This window comes from Acytostelium subglobosum (genome assembly GCF_000787575.1).
Source record: "Acytostelium subglobosum LB1 DNA, scaffold: scaffold25, whole genome shotgun sequence".
In the NCBI taxonomy this organism is placed as follows: domain Eukaryota; phylum Evosea; class Eumycetozoa; order Acytosteliales; family Acytosteliaceae; genus Acytostelium; species Acytostelium subglobosum.
The window spans coordinates 52966-71161 of NW_012236508.1; the positions used below are offsets into that span (position 1 = coordinate 52966).

Here is an 18196-nt window from a genome sequence, read left to right on the forward strand (position 1 = left end):
AAAAATCTCCAAAATATATAAAAAATATTGTGAAATGCAATACAACTCATATCGACAAGATTTGTACGGGAAAAACTCCTCTTTAATGATTTAAGATGGCGTTATTGCACAAATGCGTTGCGGCTGAAGTTTTTTTTATATTCAAGTCAGCAAAATTAACGCGATGTGTGAATTTTATTCTCTCAAATAACCTAACATAAGTTCCTGGATTTCTGTGGGGAGGAGAGAAATTAAAACCCATTTGATCGGTAAATGTTCATATCGTGAGTCGTGCTCTGTATATAGCCTACATTCCGTACAGCATTCATTTTATCTTCGATTTCTCAGTTTCCGAGCTGAATTTGGGGAGTTATTGAGTAGGAGGGTGTGCTTTGACTCCCGTCCCTCACACCTATATGAACCCCTCCGAGTAAGTATCGGCCTTTGGATTATCAAGCATCCTCGTCCTAAGGGTTTCTACCTCATGCATGTAACCGTCTAGGGAAGAGCATCTTTTTTAATTTAACATAGACTGGCATTCTGAGTGGCAAATAAAAAGGAGCCGTATGCCAACAGAAGCTTCAATCTAAAAACGTCAAATCTGAGAAGCCCGCCTTCGCCAGCAGAAAGAGAGTGGACTCTCCATTGTCAAGTGGTGTGAGCAACAACGACTCTCTCCACAGACGTTCAGCTACTGGAAGGACGAACTCTCCCACTCCTCAACAGATTTGGGCATCTCCCTTGAAAAGCATGAACGGACCTAAAAGGTCCGTTTTTTCCACACTGAAAGATCCAAATTCAGAGTAAAAGAGAGGCTGGATTCTCTAGATATTTTTGAACTGTCTTAATAAACTTGGCCCCTTCGGCTCCATCAATGACACGGTGGTCTGCTGAGAGGGTGAGTTTCATCACCTTGCCAGGGATGATCGTATGGTCGGAGACGACAGGTTGATCGAGAACGGCTCCAACGGCTAAGATCGCCGCCTGAGGAGGGTTGATGATCGCCATGAATTCCGAGATTCCAAGCATCCCGAGATTAGAGACGGTGAACGATCCTCCCACGAACTCTTCTCTTTGGAGCTTCCCGTCTTTCGCCTTTTGAGCAAGATATCTCACTTCGGCGGAAATCTCTCCGAGGTTTTTGAAATCACAGTGCCGAACAATCGGGGTGATCAAACCATCGGGAATCGCCACAGCAATCGAGATATCGATCGTCTTGAAACGGATCATCGTCTGATTGACCGAGTTAAAGCCGCTATTCACCTGCGGGTGTTCTCGGAGCGCAATGGCGCAAGCTCGAATGACACAGTCGTTGACTGAAATTTTATGCCCGATCTTCTTGAGCTGTTCTCTCGCATCGAGTAGTTTTTCAGCACGGACTTCTGTCGTGATATAAAAGTGGGGGACAAATGTTTTCGACGCTTGAAGTCGCTGCGCGATGACTTTTCTCATCGGGGTCAGCGGCTCTTCCTCGTAAGTACCAGGGGGCAGCGTCGGTTTTGCCTGAGAGTTAAATGTCACCGGAAGATCGGGTTGTCCTAGGTTGAGATCACCGCTCACAATCCGGTTGCCTGGGCCAGACCCTTTGACAGTCGACAAGTCGATCCCCTTCTCTTTGGCCATTTTTTTTGCGAAAGGAGAGGCGGCGATATGGTCTGAATTTCCAGCGGAGAATTCGTACCCTTGTAAAGGGGGTTCTGGAGTGAAAGCCGGCTGGGCAAACCCTTCTTTAAGGGGGACGGTTGCCTGTCGACTTTCCGTCTCTGTTTTCTCCGCAACTGGGGCTGAAACCTCTGGTTGTGGAGTGGCTCCTTCGACTTGATACCCTTCAATACTCTCGTCTTGCTTTTCTGTAAAAATAGCAACCGGTTGATTGACAACTGCCGATCCCCCCTCTTTCATTAAAATCTTCCGAAGGTAACCGCCATCGAGAACAGCGTGTTCAACAGTCGCTTTATCGGTGGCAACCTCGAAAATCACCTCGCCTACTTTGACGAAATCGCCCTCTTTTTTTCTCCATTTTGTAATTGTCCCTTCTTCCATTGTGGGGGAGAGTTTAGGCATGGTCAAGGTGAATGGCATAATAACTCCTATAGGGTTTCTAAAATAGCCTGACAGATCTTCTCGACTGTCGGCATTGTCTCTCGTTCGAGTGTTTTGGCATACGGCATGGGGGTCTCACACTGAGTCACCCGCTTGATAGGTGCATCTAGATAGTCAAAGCAGTGGGTCTGGATCTCAAAACCGACCTCTGCGCAAATTCCAGAGAAGTAATGCCCCTCTTCGACCAGCACGACATGGTGGGTCTTTCGAACAGAGGTTGCAATCGTGGTGATGTCGAGCGGTTTAATCGTCCGAAGGTCGATCAATTCGACAGAGATTCCCTGCCGGCTCAGCTCTTCAGCTGCTTTTTTGCACAGATTGGTCATACGGCTGTGAGAGACGAGGGTCACATGACTCCCCTCTCGAACAACCTGAGCTTTTCCAATGGGGACGAGATACTCTTCCACGGGGATTTCCATCTTGTCGTTGTAACAAAGTTCGTTCTCTAGAAACAAGACCGGATTGTTAGACCGAATCGCCGACTTGAGCAACCCTTTTGCATCGTAAGGATTACTCGGAGCAACCACGATAAGTCCTGGAAAATTGCCATAGAGCGCTTCAACGCAGTGAGAGTGTTGTGAAGAGACTTGAGCTGCAGCTCCATTGGGACCACGGAACACGATCGGCACTGAAAATCGATTCCCCGACATATAGTACATCTTTGCCGCATTCGAGATGATTTGGTCGGCGGCGACAAAAGAGAAGTTAAAGCTCATAAACTCGACCACAGGTCTAAGCCCTGTCATCGCAGCTCCAATGGCGATCCCTGCAAACCCCTCTTCGGCAATCGGCGTATCGATGACCCGTTCTGGGCCCCATTTTGCGAGCATCCCTTTGGTGACTTTGTAGGCCCCGTTATACTCGGCCACTTCCTCTCCCATGATGAAGACTCTTTGATCACGCGTCATCTCTTCATCCAGCGCTTGACGAAGCGCCTCTCTCATCTCTACAACTTGCGTCTTCATGGTGCAAACACATCCTCTCCAAGGGTTATCGGGTCAGGCCAACGGCTCTCATCGGCGAATTTCATAGCGGCAACGACGAGACTTTTCTGTTCTTGATTGAGCGCTTCATACTCTTCGTCGCTGATCAATTGATGCTCTGCAAGCGTCTTAAAGTACATCAAAAGAGGATCTTTCTCCATCGACTGTGCAAGACACTCTTTAGATCTATAGAGACCTGGATCTGAAATCGAGTGGCCTCGAAAACGGTCTGTTATCACCTCGATCAAAACAGGTCTTGATGTTCGACGGACCTCTTCAAAAACATGGGTAAATCCAGCGTAGCAATTGAAAAAGTCCATCCCGTCAAATGTATACCCTTTCATTCCATACCCGGCTGCTTTTGTCTCTGCAATCGGCTCAACGCTAATGGCTCGAGCAACGGCTGTTCCCATCCCCCATCCATTATTCTCAATCACATAGATACAGGGAAGGTTCCAAAGAACCGCCATGTTCAGCGATTCATGGAAAGAGCCTTGAGCGACGGCTCCATCCCCTAAGAAACAGACCGAAACGGCATCCTCTTTTCGATATTTGATTGTAAAAGCCGCCCCTGTAGCTACAGGAACCTGCCCCGTTACAATCCCAAATCCTCCCAGCAACCGCTCCGTATAGAAGTGCATCGAGCCTCCTCGACCTTTTGCATTCCCAGTCTCGCGTCCATAGAGTTCGGCCATCAGCTCATCCGGGGTCGCACCCAGTAGAAGTGCAAGCGCATGACAACGGTAAGAGGTTGCCCACCACTGCTCCTTTCCCATGACTTCAACAGCCGTTGTCTGGATCGCCTCTTGCCCCATATAAGAGTGGAAAAATCCCCCGATCTTCCCCTGAAGGTAAGCCGATTCAGCACGGAGCTCAAAATTCCGAATGAGCAACATCTGCTTGAGACAATGGATCAGTTTTTCTTTCCCAATTTGTCCAATTAGTTGCTTGGTATCGCTTGGGAAAAAGTTGTAGGTTACAGCTTTTTGATTCATTTTTTTCCTAAAAAATCGAAGGAAGCGGACTCATCTTCATGAGCCCTGGCATCGCATTCGGGTTATTGGTTACAGGTATGGTATGCACTCCCTCATCTTTAGGACCCAGCTCATAGCATCCTGTCAGAAGTCCACAACACATAAATACAAGAATAAATTTTATACTCATAGGGAGTTATTATACCTTATTCCGGTTTTGAGCAATATAAGAAGTGTAGGGAGTGGATGATCGAGTTTTGAGATTCTCAAACCGATCTCGATAAGCCGCGACGACGATTGGATCGTTTAAAACGACGACATTCTCTTGATGAATTTTAGCGGCATCATAGGTGAAATTGAACGAACCCGTCCAGACTTTCTCCATTCCAAAAACGCAAAATTTATGGTGCATCAGAGCTCGTTTGACCTTGTTCCGATCCCCCTCGCTCCAGACATAGACCGGAATCCCTGCGTTGACAATCCGTTGAAGCGGCGAATTCCTCTTCACAGAAAATCGGTCGACAACCACTTCAACCTCAACCCCCCTTCTCTTCGCTTCGACCAAACCATTCGCAATCGCCCTGTGAGTGAATGCATAAACGCAGATCGAGATACTTTTTTTCTCTTGTGCAATCATTTCAATCAGCCGTCTCTCCAGCCGATCTTCTGGAGCAAAATAGACCGTCGCATCTTTCGAGATCGCCACTCCTATCGGTATTTGGGTTAAGGGTAGAGAGAAGAGTGCAACAAGAAGGGTTACCATATTTCCCAAAATATGGTACCGTATCATATAAATTGATGAAACCGATTTATTTCGACACTGAGACAACAGGTATTCGGCCAGACAAAGACCGGATTATTGAAATTGCAGCCTATGATCCAGAGGAGAACCGAACCTTTGTGCAATTCATCAATCCAGGGTGTCCAATTCCCGCCGAATCGACAGCTATCACCGGCATTACCGATGAGATGGTTGCCTCTGCTCCTGGCTATGAGATTATTGGCCAGCAGTTCATTGAATTTTGTGGTCCCAACGCTGTCCTCATCGCCCACAACAATGAACGATTCGACAAACCGTTTATCGAGACAGAATCGGCCCGATCAAATCTCGTACTTCCAGCTTGGAAATATGTCGACACACTCAAGTGGTCGCGCAAATACCGGTCAGATCTTCCAAGCCACGCCCTTCAAAACCTCCGAGAAATCTATGGATTTGAGTCGAATCAAGCCCACCGCGCCCTTGATGACGTCATGACTCTCTACCGGATCTTCTCCGTCATGATCGACGACCTTCCCATCTCCACGGTACTGGAGCTTCTCTCTCAATCGACAAATGGGAACCGGATGCCTTTTGGAAAATATCAAGGGAGACTCCTCTCCGAGGTCCCTCCCGACTATTTCCAATGGCTAAAAAACTCGGGCGCTTTGGATAAGCCAGAGAATCGAGAATTGAAAGAGGCAGCGGTCAAAGTCGGAATCTCTTAAGGTCTTTTCACGCCCCACAAGCCCCAAGTTTTTTAATCGGCAGACTCCTAGAAGCCTATCTTGCAGATGGCAGATGGAGGTCTTCTTTACTACCTCACCTTACGCAGGGGTGATGAGTGGAGAAATATGAGATTTTGATTATCGAGCTCTTAAAAAAGCACAGACATATTTTCAAATATGGCGACCATTTTTTAAGAGCTCGATAATCAAAAGATTGTGTTTATTCACCATTGCACATGCGTAAGGTGAGGTACTACCTCAAAACAAGCCAAAGAGAGGGGAAAATGCTTCCCCAGCAGCCAGAATCTGTAGCAACTGCTGAAGAGGCCCAAAATGAACCCTCTCAAGAGAGTACGACTCTCCGCACTGTGAGATCAGACTCGACCGAGATCACAATAGCGTCATGTATTGAAATCCGCCGAACTGTCGATTTTAAAGGCTGTGGAGTTGTCCTCATAAGAGAGAACTATACGGGGTAAGGAGAAAGTACGGACGCTTTAAGATAGGGATGGCATCCAGCGGCTTTCCTTCGAAAGGCTGGATCTTCTTTAACCCCGGCGTCGAGTTCATAAAATACCCTGTAATCTTGCCGAAGAGCATCAAGCGCAAAACTCTCATCATCTTTGAGATCCGAATCGAGAAATTCCCACACGGTGCTGTTCCTCTGAAGAGCTTGAAGTGCGAGATCTCTATCCGTTTTAAGGACTGGATCGATGAACTGCCATACCTTGGCCCTCTTCCAAATAGCTCGAAGCACGAAGTCCCTATCCGTTTTAAGAGCTGGATCAATGAACTCCCACACCTTGGCGTTGTCCCAAACAGCTTGAAGCACAAAACCCTCATCGCTTTTAAAAGCTAGATCGATGAACTCCCACACCTTGGCGTTGTCCCAAACAGCTTCAAGCGTAAACTCTCTATTATTTTTGAGCCTTCTACTAGCATACATAAACGCTTGAGCATCGGATTGAATAGCGATGCGCAAGAATTTGGGATCATTTTTGAGTCTTTCACTTGCTTTCCCAAATATAGAGACATCTAACTGGGCTTGTTCCAGTAAGAACTTCTCATTATTATATCTTCTGTTGGCAAAGTCGTAGATCCCCACACCGATATTCCCAATGACAGGAACCAAAAGAGTTATGCAGCGCAAGGCGTGTTTTTGCTCTAAATGCTCATAGTAATAACTCTGCTGGATGGTTTCTTTTTTCACAAACGAAAGGGAGATATATTTTTGAAATAGATCGACCAAATTACTCACCGTGCTGACAATTGGAATATAGTCGCACGCGTTGTCTAATTTAACTGAAATCTCGCCTATCCCTCGAGTCATATCTTGTCTCCTTTTCTTCTACCGCAACCCTACAACAGAGCTTTGAGCCTCATTGAGTATACCAAAATCGGTTAAAAAATCTATTCCATTTTTTTTACAAAACAGCCTCAATTCAAAAATTATAAAGAAAAACAAGCTTCTCGACTTAAATTTCAATCTATCTTTGAACTACGTCCATTCTGGCACAGAGATGCAAATAATTATTTTGAATAAAAACCTTTCCCTTGATCATCTGATTTACACCAAAAGGCATAAGCGCCTCTTATTTTTACAACCAATTTAAAATCAGCTACTTACTGTGAGAATTAGGATAAATTTCGCATGTGTTCAAACTATATGAATAGTTTAATAAAACGGTGGATGCGTTCTTATTCGACCCACCTTTTCCTCACGGCTTTGGGGTTGTGAAAGCTTCGAGCCCCGGGAAAGAAGAGGGGGCCTGAAGTTAAAAAGAGGCGATGAACCTTTGGCTATGCGAGAGAGGCCTTGACCACCATCATCAGGGAAAGCACCGTGATGACCATCAAGGAGACGAGAAATACCTGACGCGCCCATCTTGAGTCGTTTGGAGCTTTAAACCCCCTCAATACAAGCAGAAGCCATGCGAGACTGATTGCAATGGTCATTGAGAGACTAAGAGCTCCTCCACCTTGGAGATCAATCAATGCAGTCGCTGCAACTCCAAAAGCCGCTGTATAAAAAACCATCCACCTCTTTGTGACTTCCATCCCTTTTGCAAGGGGGTAGACGGGGATCCCAGCTGCTGAGTAGTCGTTCAAACGGTAAATGGCAATCGCATAAAAATGGGGCATCTGCCAGAAAAACAGGGTGATCAATAAGAGCAAAGCCGCTCCATCGATTACAGGATGAACCGCTGTGTATCCCACAACAGGAGGGACTGCTCCTGCAACCGCTCCGATCAAAGTCGCAAATCGGGTGCGGTACTTGAGTGGCGAATAGAGAAACACATAGATAAAAAAACCGACCACCGCTGTGATGAGCGCGGTTGGATTTGTCCAGCAGGCTAAGACCACACCACCACAAAGGGCTAAAGCAGCGCCAAAAATTAGACCGTTCCGTACAGAGACTGAACCCGTTGCAAGGGGTCGATTTTTAGTTCTAGCCATTCGACGATCGGCGACTCTATCGATACAGTTATTCAGGGCGCAACCGGCCCCCACAATCAGGGACAACCCGATGAGCATGGCGATGAACTGTTTAAAATCGCCCCTCCCGCCTGATGAAGCTAGGGCAAATCCAGCCACTGCAGTCAATGCATTCCCTGCGATAATGCCGGGTTTTGTCACGCTAACATAAGTTAAAATAGATTTTTTCATAACCTTTGTTATTTAAAGAATGTCAAACCAATTGTCTAGACAAATGTGGTGAATTCTTGTATCTAAAAATTTCATGAACAGAAAATTCAGGCTCGTATTCTTCACTTTATTGGCGCTGGCTCTGATCGCCATTGCCGGCATCTACATGAGCCGACTCGATATTCCTGTGATGAACCCTCAAGGTCTCATTGGRATTGAAGGAACGGAATCTGATCGCCATCTCTTCTCTCCTGATGCTCATTGTGATTGTTCCTGTCTACATCATGACGTGGTTCATCGCTTGGAAATACCGTGCTAGCAACAGACAAGCCGACCACTCCCCTGATTGGGACCACAGCACAGTCGCAGAGTGTTGCTGGTGGGGCTTCCCTCTGATCATCGTCATCATCATCGGAGTTTTAACGTGGAAGTCGTCCTATGAATTAAGCCCTTATAAGCCGATTGAATCCGATAAAAAGCCGATCACCATTCAGGTTGTTGCCCTCGATTGGAAATGGCTCTTTCTCTACCCCGAAGAGGGGATTGCAACGGTGAACTTTCTTCAATTTCCAGAGAAAACTCCCCTGAACTTCCAAATCACCGCCGATGCTCCCATGAACTCCTTTTGGATTCCAGCGCTGGGAGGACAGATCTATGCGATGCCTGCCATGGAGACACAGCTCCATCTGATCGCCGATCACCCCGGTCTCTTTAGGGGAGCCTCTTCCAATATCAGCGGTGTCGGCTTTGCGGGAATGGTGTTTCAGGCAAAGGCGACTTCAGAAGAAGAGTACTTGCAGTGGATTGAAAAAATCAAAACAACCGCCCCTCCTCTCGACTATAACCTCGTCTTCGAACCATCGCAGTACGTCCCCGCCACATTTTATCGACTCCAGGAACAAGACCTTTTTAACCAAATTCTCATGAAATATAGTCCTAAGGAGTAGCTCATGTTTGGAAGACTCACAATCGACGCATTTAAACACGACTTCATCGAATATGTCGCCGATGGCTCCATGGTCATTGGAGCTCTTTTCTTCGCCCTTCTCCTCACCTATTACAAAAAATGGGGTTGGCTTTGGAGAGAGTGGATCACCTCCGTCGATCATAAAAAAATCGGCATCATGTATATCGTCGCATCGACGATTATGCTTGCGAAAGGGCTTGTCGATGCCCTCATGATGCGAGCACAGCAGATGATGGCTGTAGGAGAGTCGATGGGGTACTTAGAACCCGACCACTATCAACAGCTCTTTACAGCGCATGGAGTGACGATGATCTTCTTCGTGGCGATGGGATTCATCTTTGGAATGATCAATCTCGTCATGCCGCTGCAAATCGGCGCACGCGATGTCGCCTTCCCATTCCTCAACAACCTCAGCTTTTGGCTTTTTGCAATAGGTGGAATGTTGGTGATGACTTCGCTTGTCATTGGGGAGTATGCAGGAACAGGGTGGACAGCTTACCCCCCTCTTGCAGGGACAAAGTACAATCCTGGAGTCGGCGTCGACTACTGGATTTGGAGCATCCAGATCTCAGGGGTTGGAAGTCTCCTTTCCGGGGTCAACTTCATCGTCACCATCCTGAAGATGCGCGCTCCTGGGATGAGTCTCATGAAAATGCCCATTTTTATCTGGTCAACACTTGTGGCGATGGTTCTCGTCGTCTTAGCGTTTCCTATCTTGACTGCAACCCTTGGAATGTTGACCACCGATCGGCTTTTAGAGACCCATCTCTTTACGACGGAGTTTGGGGGGAATCCGATGCTCTACATCAACCTCTTCTGGGCTTGGGGCCATCCCGAGGTCTATATTCTCGTCTTACCCGCCTTTGGGGTCTTTTCCGAGGTTGTTCCTGTCTTCTCTCATAAACGACTTTTCGGCTATACCTCGATGGTCTGGGCCCTTGTCTCCATCACCATTCTCTCTTTCATCGTCTGGCTTCACCACTTTTTTACCATGGGATCTAGCGCCTCTATCAACGCCTTCTTTGGAATCATGACGATGGTCATCGCAGTTCCAACAGGGGTAAAGATCTTCAACTGGCTCTTCACGATGTTCCGAGGTCGCGTTCAGTTTTCAACACCTCTCCTCTGGTTTCTAGGTTTTGTGGTCACCTTTACGCTGGGGGGAGCAACGGGCGTTTTAATGGCGATCCCAGCTGCAGACTTCCAGATTCACAACTCTCTTTTCTTAATCGCCCACTTCCATAATGTCATCATCGGAGGTGTTGTCTTTGGAATTTTTGCAGCTTATAGCTACTGGTTCCCTAAATTCGCCGGCTTTAAGCTCAACGAACGGCTTGGCAAATACGCTTTTTGGTGTTGGATCGTCGGCTTTTTTATCGCCTTTCTTCCCCTCTATCTACTCGGTTTTATGGGAGCTACCCGCCGCTTAAACAACTACGACGTCGCAGAGTGGCAACCCCTCTTTGTCATCGCGGCCATTGGAGCTGCTATCATTGCTCTTGGAGTCGCCTTCCAATTCCTCCAATTCTATGTCAGTTTTCGGAATCGGAATACCAACCGAGATCAGACAGGAGATCCTTGGAATGGGAGAACCCTCGAATGGTCAACAACATCTCCACCCCCCTTTTATAACTTTGCCATCACGCCAGAGGTTCATGAGAGAGACGCCTTTTGGGCCTCAAAAAATAGGAAAAATCGAGAAGAGCCCAAACAGTACCATCCTATTCATATGCCTAAGAATACAACCCTTGGGTTTTACATCAGCGTCTGGAGCTTCCTCCTCTCTTTTGGGCTCATCTGGTACATGTTTTGGCTAGCGGCTTTAAGCGTCATTGCAATTGTCGCCTGTGTGATCAAACACCTGTGGCAAAAAGAGCCCGATTATCTGATTTCAGCTGACGAAATTAAAAAGATGGAAAAGGTATGATCACCCACGAAAAAAGTCCTGACCCTCACCACGACACCTACTCCAAGACCGTCTTCGGATTTTGGCTCTATCTCTTGACCGATTTCATGCTATTTGCAGCCCTTTTTGCAACCTATGAAGTGTTAAAAAGGAGTACCTTTGGAGGCCCTTCGGCCAAAGACCTTTTCCACCTCTCGTCTGCACTCACTCAAACCCTCCTCTTGCTAGCAGCTAGCTTGACAAGCGGAGTTGCCTCAAGTTACGCCCACCGGAAGCAGAGAACCGAAACGACGACCTACTTTGCATTGACGCTTCTCTTAGGTCTCGCTTTCTTAGTGCTCCAGGGTCTCGATTTCAAGTCGCTGATCGTCGCCGGCCACGGATGGAATCAAAGCGCCTTTTTATCTATTTTCTATATCTTGATCGGAACTCATACCCTCCATCTCATCATTGGACTCCTGTGGATTCCGCTGATCCTCATCTTGCTCTACCGAGATGGGTTTACCATGACAAGCTTGCAAAGAGTCGCTTGCCTGAAGCTGTTCTGGCAATTTGTCAACCTGATGTGGCTCTTGACCTTTACCCTCGTCTACCTTTTAGGAGGTGTTCAATGATTGATAAGCACCACGGCTGGAACATCAGTCTTAAACCCCCCATCTTCGGGTTCGCTCTCTCTCTTATTTTGACCCTTCTCTCTTATGGCGTTGTCAAAGAGTATCCCCTCACCCTGACGATAAGCTTGGTCGTCTTTGGACTTGCCATCGTTCAGATGGTCTTACAGCTGATCTTCTTTTTCTTTTTGGGAGTAGGAGAAAAGCCCGACTGGAATACGATCGCCTTTGTACTCACACTTCTCACGGCTTTTTTCATCGTCGCAGGGACGATTTGGATCGTGAATGACCTCGACTACAACATGATGCCCATGCCCTAACCCGATCTGAACCCTCGACTCTCTGTACGGTAAAGTCACCGATTTTTGCGATACCATATGATCCCCTCTGTCCAAAAAAATCTGTACAGGTTAGACTTCTAAAAAAAAGGAACTCTGCTATGAACGTTTCCCTAGCCTTTCTCAGGTCGCTCTTCGTGGTCCTCAGCGTTGTCTTCATGACAATCTACATGCACTCCATGCCAACGGGCAAAACGTTTGTCAATACCATCTTAGGAGTAGGGTTGGGGGGGCTTTTTGGACTTCTGTTGATTGGTTTCGATATCGCGTTTCGAAGATTCAACCTCCGGTCGTTTAATATCGCCGTCCTCGGAATCTTCTTTGGCTACCTCATGGGGCAAGGACTTCTCCTCGTCTTTGATGCGATTATCGATATCAGCTCCATCTCCTTTATTCTCTCTCCTAAAACCGTCGAGATCATCAAAATTGGGATTTTCCTCTTCAGCGTCTATCTCGGGACTATCATGACACTCCGCTCGAGCGATGAAGTCTATATCAGCATCCCCTTCATTCGGTTCACCCAAGCCGCTCAAAAGAAAAAAGACCTCGTCGTCGATTTCTCCGTCCTCGCTGACCCCCGTATTATCGACCTCGCTTCGACAGGGCTTCTCGATCACCAACTCATCATCCCGAGATTTATCATCAAAGAGCTGTATGCTCAGGCTGAGATAGGGGAAGAGAATACGAAAAATAAAGCCAAACGGTCTCTAGAAGTTGTGAAAAAACTCGAAGGGATTTCTCATCTGGAGCTCCGTTATAACGATACCGATTTTCCCGAAGTTAAAGAGATGATGGGTAAAATTGTGAGACTCGCTCGACTTCTCGACGGAAATATCTTGAGCGCTGACATCAGCCGAGTCCAAACGGCCACCATCGAAGGGATCACCGTTGTGAACCTCCACGCTCTCTCTAACGCCTTAAAACCCCTTATGGCTGGCGGAGAGGTCATCCGGATCAAAATTCAACGGATTGGGAAAGAGCCACGCCAAGGGGTTGGATACCTCGAAGATGGGACGATGGTGGTCGTCAATGGTGGGGGTGATTACATCGGGGATACGATTGAGGCGCATGTCCTCTCTGTTAAACACACCTCATCGGGTCGTATGATCTTCTGCAATGTCGCCGATGAGAATGGAGACTACCTAGAGGAAGATTTAACCGATGACGATGAGGACCACTCGTCGTGATGAGCCTTGGGAATGACATCTTAGAGATCGACCGCATCCGAGAGGCGATTGAAAAGCATGGGGATCGATTTATCAACCGTCTCTTCACCCATGGGGAGCAAGAGTACTGTTCAAAATATCAAGACCCCATCCCCCACTATGCGGCTCGATTTTCTGCAAAAGAGGCGATTGCCAAAGCTCTGGGAACAGGTTTTGGAGAAGAGGTCTCTTGGCTCGATCTCGAAATTCTCAATAATGCGCGAGGTAAGCCAGAGGCCTTTTTCTCTGAAAAAGTGAAGCTCCACTTCAATAACCCTGAAGTCTTAATTACGATTAGCCATACCCATCACCACGTCTCTACGGTCGCCCTTAGAGTCAAGTAGAGAAAACCCTTCTCTCTTATCTATGGAAGAGTTTAAACTTTACCCTCAATTGAGGTGTAAAGATGTCTAATCTGGTTCCTGCCAACTTCTATTCCAACAACGCTTTTACGCCGATTGACGAACCGTTTGGGGATCCGATCTCTTGCTCCAATACCCCTCTCAAAGAGGCCTCCAATCGGAAAGTGGGGAGGGTATTTTCTAAAATATTCCACGACAGTGCCAGATGGACTGTCAAAATTTTTGACCAAGGAAACCACTTTATTGGTACTGGGAATCTCCTATCTCCCAGACTTCTCCTCACAGCAGCCCATTTTTTCCCTTACGCTGCATCGATACAGACCTCCTCTAAAGACAAGATACCACTCACACTCAACCGTCTCAATGGAGATGCAAACTATGCCTTGGCTTTTTTAGAACAAGAAGCCTTTTCACAGACAGAAAATGAGCAAGGGGCGATGCTCGATTACGAAGAGGTAACAATAGGCCATTACGGGATGATCCACTATGCGAATAATTCCGCCGACCCTTCCGTCTGCGTGGGGGAGTCTTCGAATGGAAATCTGGTTTTAGCTCTGGATGGAGGGGAAGGCTCTAGTGGGGCTTTGATCTATAATAGCCACGGTCGTGCAATCTCTCTCCATCGAGAGGTTGAAGGATTGAGATCGAACCTTTTCATCCATCAGATCGTCGCCGATGAACTCGCTCATTGGGACAACAGCTGGATCTTGAATGACGCACAGATCACCGAAAAACTCCGGACCAAGAGTTTTCCATGGACCTATGCTTTTGGCCCTCCTCCAAAGGATGAGATTTGCGAGATCCATGGGAGTCTCACCTCTCAACAGGCTGGAAAACCGAGAAAAATTTCAGCTCTTAACCGGGCGGTTGTAGAAAAGATCCGTGCTTTTTTACAAGAGGCCCATAAAGACAATGGTATTCAAGACGGTTTGTACAGCAAGTGGTTTGGCAATCCAGGAACTGTCCTCCAAGAAGATCAATTCCAGATCGATATACAAAAACCGGCGGTCGATTATACCAATATCGGCATTCAGGTCGGAAAAGAGATAGTGGCAACCGTCACCATTCACAACTCTTTAGGAGGTTACGACAAGAGCCATCAAGACAAAGTGTATGAACTCATGAATTTTGCCTTGCGACAACTCTATCGATCGGTGGGACATGCAGCTTTCAATCAAATCTCTATTGAATACCGCATCGACCCAAAATAGCTTGTTAACTCACCTTACGCATGTGCAATGGTGAATTGTTAAAACAATGAAAAAGGGAGTCGATACCCGATGAGAACAAAGTTCACCCTTTCAGGAAAAGAGCGGGCGTAGAGTCTCCTCGTATAGGAGAGGGTCAGACGGCCCCAAATCTCCATGACATAGGTGTATGCAATTCCGGTATCGATGCTTCGATGTTGAATCGAAGCATACCCATCGAAATGGTCAACCCTCACTCTTTTATGAGGGCCAAAACCGAGATAACTCTCTGCAAAAAAAGTAAGCCGGTGGGTGTTGTGAAAATTCCCTTCAATCGCCGTCGTTAAACGGCTCCATGGATAGCCACGCTCCGCCATCCCAATCGCTGCAAAACCATACGTCCTAAACTGCCAATGGAATCCACTGTCCCATTCACGCCCAACCGATGTAGTGAGCTCACAGTTGAAGTAGGCGTGGTAGGGAGAGCTCACATCGTGAACGCTATGTTTTGAGACGCCGCGAAGAGAGACTCCTGTGGTCAGTGAGACAGGGTCTCCAATGATATCATCGAGCCACAGATACCGGACTTGCCCACCGACACTGCGCATCCCCATCGATTGGTGACGAGTCTGTGCGAACTGAGCATCGGCATCGAATGCCCAGCTAGGGGCAGGAGAGATTCCAACATCAAAGGCCACCACCTGATCGATAGAAGAGTCTTTCCCCTGTGAAGAGCCATTTTGAATGTGGTGGTAACGACTCGATGTCCACGAAGGAGAGAAGGTGCACTCATAGGCTGTGGAGAACCAAGGATCGATGTTCAGAGAGAATAAAGAGAGTGGTGAAGCTAAAAGAAGGTGCTTAAACATGGGCAGACTCTTGCAAAGCCAGCCACCGTTCGACATCGAGTGCCGCCATACATCCACTACCGGCCGCTGTAATCGCTTGTCGATAGATGTGGTCTTGGACATCCCCTGCGGCAAAAATACCCTCAACACTCGTCGAGGTCCCTTTAAAAACCTTGATATAGCCGTTCGACTCAAGCTCGATTTTTCCGTTCAAGAAGGAGGTATTGGGTTCATGCCCAATGGCAAAAAAGAGACCTCCTGCTGTGTGCTTTGTCTCCTCCATTGTATTGACATTTTGCAGCGTGACCGAGCGGACAACCGTATCTCCTTCAACCCTCGTGAGCACATGGTTCCAGATCATCTCAATTTTGGGGTGGTTAAGAGCACGCTGGGCCATGATCTTTGAAGCGCGGAGCTCATCCCGGCGATGAACGATAAAAATTTTACTACCGAATTTGGTTAAGAAGAGAGCCTCTTCGATCGCCGTATCTCCGCCTCCAATCACAAAGAGGTGTTTCTCTCGGAAAATCGGGATTGCCCCATCGCAAACAGCACAGGCGGTCACCCCTTTTTGCCAAAACTCGTGATCTGCTGTTCCTGGTACAGAGAGCCTCTTTGCGACAGCTCCCGTTGCAACGATGATCGCTTCTGCCATCACAACGCCCGAGGACGACTCGATCTTGAAAGGTCGCTCTGAGACATCGACAGATGTGATATCCTCTCCGATAATTTGAGTCCCAAACCTCTCGGCCTGCTTCCGAAATAGTCCCATCAGATCGGGGCCCATAATCCCTTCAGGGAATCCGGGGAAATTTTCAACCTCTGTCGTCGTCATGAGCTGTCCTCCTGGAGGACCTGAATAAAACCCCTCGTAGACGACAGGCTGCAGATTCGCACGCGCTGCATAAATGGCAGCTGTATAGGCTGCGGGACCGCTTCCAATGATGACGAGTTTGTATTTTTGCATAGATCTTTGTATAGCTCAGGGGGTTATTGTTTTTTGAGATCTTTGAACCCAGAGCTGATCACTCCCTCGATCGGTCGTGATGAATCCTCTGAGATTCCTCAATTTTTTACCATTTTTATCAATTCCTGTGGAATAAAATCTACCCTAGACTCGATAATTTTTACATGCGCAGTATTAGACTAGAAAAGATAAAAAAATCGATCGGTGGTGGACTCATCATCAACGATATCAGCCTGACCATCCCTGCGGGGAAATTCTTCGCCCTTCTCGGGCCAAGCGGGTGCGGAAAGACAACCCTTTTACGTTTGATCGCGGGTCTTGAAAAGGCCAATGCGGGAAAGATTTTTTTAGGCAACGAAGACATCACGGAGGATGCCATTCACGAAAGGCCGATTAACATCGTCTTTCAAAACTACGCCCTTTTCCCTCACCTCGATGTCTTTGACAATGTCGCTTATAGTCTTCGGCTGAATAAACTTCCCAAAATCGTCATTGAACAGAAAGTCTTCAAAATCCTCGAAGCATTCCACCTTGAGAACCACATCTACAAATCGCCTAGTCAACTCTCCGGGGGACAACAGCAACGGGTGGCGCTGGCCAGAGCGATTGTGAATGAACCCGACGTCTTGCTCTTAGATGAGCCGCTCGCCGCTCTCGACTTTAAGCTCCGCGAAAGGATGCTCATCGAACTCATTGAGCTCCAAGACAAGCTCAAGACAACCTTTGTCTATGTAACCCACGACCAGTTCGAAGCCCTGACGGTTGCCGATCAGATGGCGATCATGAATCACGAAGGAGAGATTGAGCAGATTGGGACCCCCAAAGAGATCTACGAATTCCCCCACTGTTGCCAATGATACTCACCAGTTTGTATTTGCTTGACCTTAGATAGACTGTACTTCTTGGAGAGTTTGAACGTCTTCCTCAGCCTCATCCACATGGCGTCTGGTATCTGCAACTCATCCTTGAGTTGCGACAAGTCGGTGAGTGGCACATAGGTCTGGTCCATCTCGTTGGCTGATTGGACTTCAATGCATCTCACACATGTAGGTGGACACTTGTGAAGGTCTGTCACTCGCTCATGTTGCGACAGATTGCTGCTCTCGAAGCTGGTCTTCTTGGAATCACATGTCTCATGCCTGCACGCTTTGTAACCAACTGGAATTGGAACTGGGCCAGCTGGAGGAGGTCTCTTGGATACGCACAACACGCACTCGCCTGTGGTACACTCTGTCTGATGATGCTTTCGGTAATGTTTGGAACGTGCTTGAGTGCTGGCGTATGTACGACCACAACTGATATGCTGACATGTAACTTGCACCATTATATATATATATATATATATACAGATAACAGCCGGCCGCCAAGGCAAGCCTTTGAATGACTCTGTCAGCCGTACAGCTCGTGTTTTGAAGGACTCAGACATCAATCATTCAATGACTAACCACCTTGGTCTTTGGACATTCATTGAGATAACAGGTGTTTATCTCAACCCATCCCAGACACCTCTTTGGATTGATCGACCGACCAATGCTTTCTTTGACCTGGGAAGATGGACACCACCACGCAAAACATCAAAAAAATGTTGCATAAAGCACTATGTCTAGTGGGGGTGATCCTCCTTTTATGAACTTT

General features: G+C 47.4%; 7 protein-coding genes across 7 annotated transcripts; 3 read left to right on the plus strand and 4 right to left on the minus strand.

Annotated features, from left to right (window-relative positions):
* Window positions 1-777: 777 nt before the first annotated feature.
* On the minus strand, window positions 778-2049 carry SAMD00019534_099930 (hypothetical protein; the record flags this gene model as incomplete). The annotated part of the gene is made up of 1 exon (XM_012894632.1): window positions 778-2049. A coding segment is annotated over one exon (1272 nt), but the record flags the coding sequence as incomplete, so codon positions are not given.
* Window positions 2050-2075: 26 nt separating this feature from the next.
* SAMD00019534_099940 (hypothetical protein) lies at window positions 2076-3050 on the minus strand (the record flags this gene model as incomplete). Its single annotated transcript, XM_012894633.1, has 1 exon — window positions 2076-3050. A coding segment is annotated over one exon (975 nt), but the record flags the coding sequence as incomplete, so codon positions are not given.
* Window positions 3050-4054, minus strand: SAMD00019534_099950 (hypothetical protein; the record flags this gene model as incomplete). Its single annotated transcript, XM_012894634.1, has 1 exon — window positions 3050-4054. A coding segment is annotated over one exon (1005 nt), but the record flags the coding sequence as incomplete, so codon positions are not given.
* Window positions 4055-9234: 5180 nt separating this feature from the next.
* Window positions 9235-11058, plus strand: SAMD00019534_099960 (hypothetical protein; the record flags this gene model as incomplete). The annotated part of the gene is made up of 1 exon (XM_012894635.1): window positions 9235-11058. A coding segment is annotated over one exon (1824 nt), but the record flags the coding sequence as incomplete, so codon positions are not given.
* A 4555-nt stretch (window positions 11059-15613) lies between these two features.
* On the minus strand, window positions 15614-16549 carry SAMD00019534_099970 (hypothetical protein; the record flags this gene model as incomplete). Its single annotated transcript, XM_012894636.1, has 1 exon — window positions 15614-16549. A coding segment is annotated over one exon (936 nt), but the record flags the coding sequence as incomplete, so codon positions are not given.
* A 176-nt stretch (window positions 16550-16725) lies between these two features.
* Window positions 16726-17418, plus strand: SAMD00019534_099980 (hypothetical protein; the record flags this gene model as incomplete). Its single annotated transcript, XM_012894637.1, has 1 exon — window positions 16726-17418. The coding sequence occupies one exon, from the start codon at window positions 16726-16728 to the stop codon at window positions 17416-17418; it is 693 nt and encodes a 230-aa protein (XP_012750091.1).
* A 224-nt stretch (window positions 17419-17642) lies between these two features.
* On the plus strand, window positions 17643-17941 carry SAMD00019534_099990 (hypothetical protein; the record flags this gene model as incomplete). The annotated part of the gene is made up of 2 exons (XM_012894638.1): window positions 17643-17840; window positions 17918-17941. The coding sequence occupies 2 exons, from the start codon at window positions 17643-17645 to the stop codon at window positions 17939-17941; spliced, it is 222 nt and encodes a 73-aa protein (XP_012750092.1).
* Between the last annotated feature and the right edge of the window lie 255 nt (window positions 17942-18196).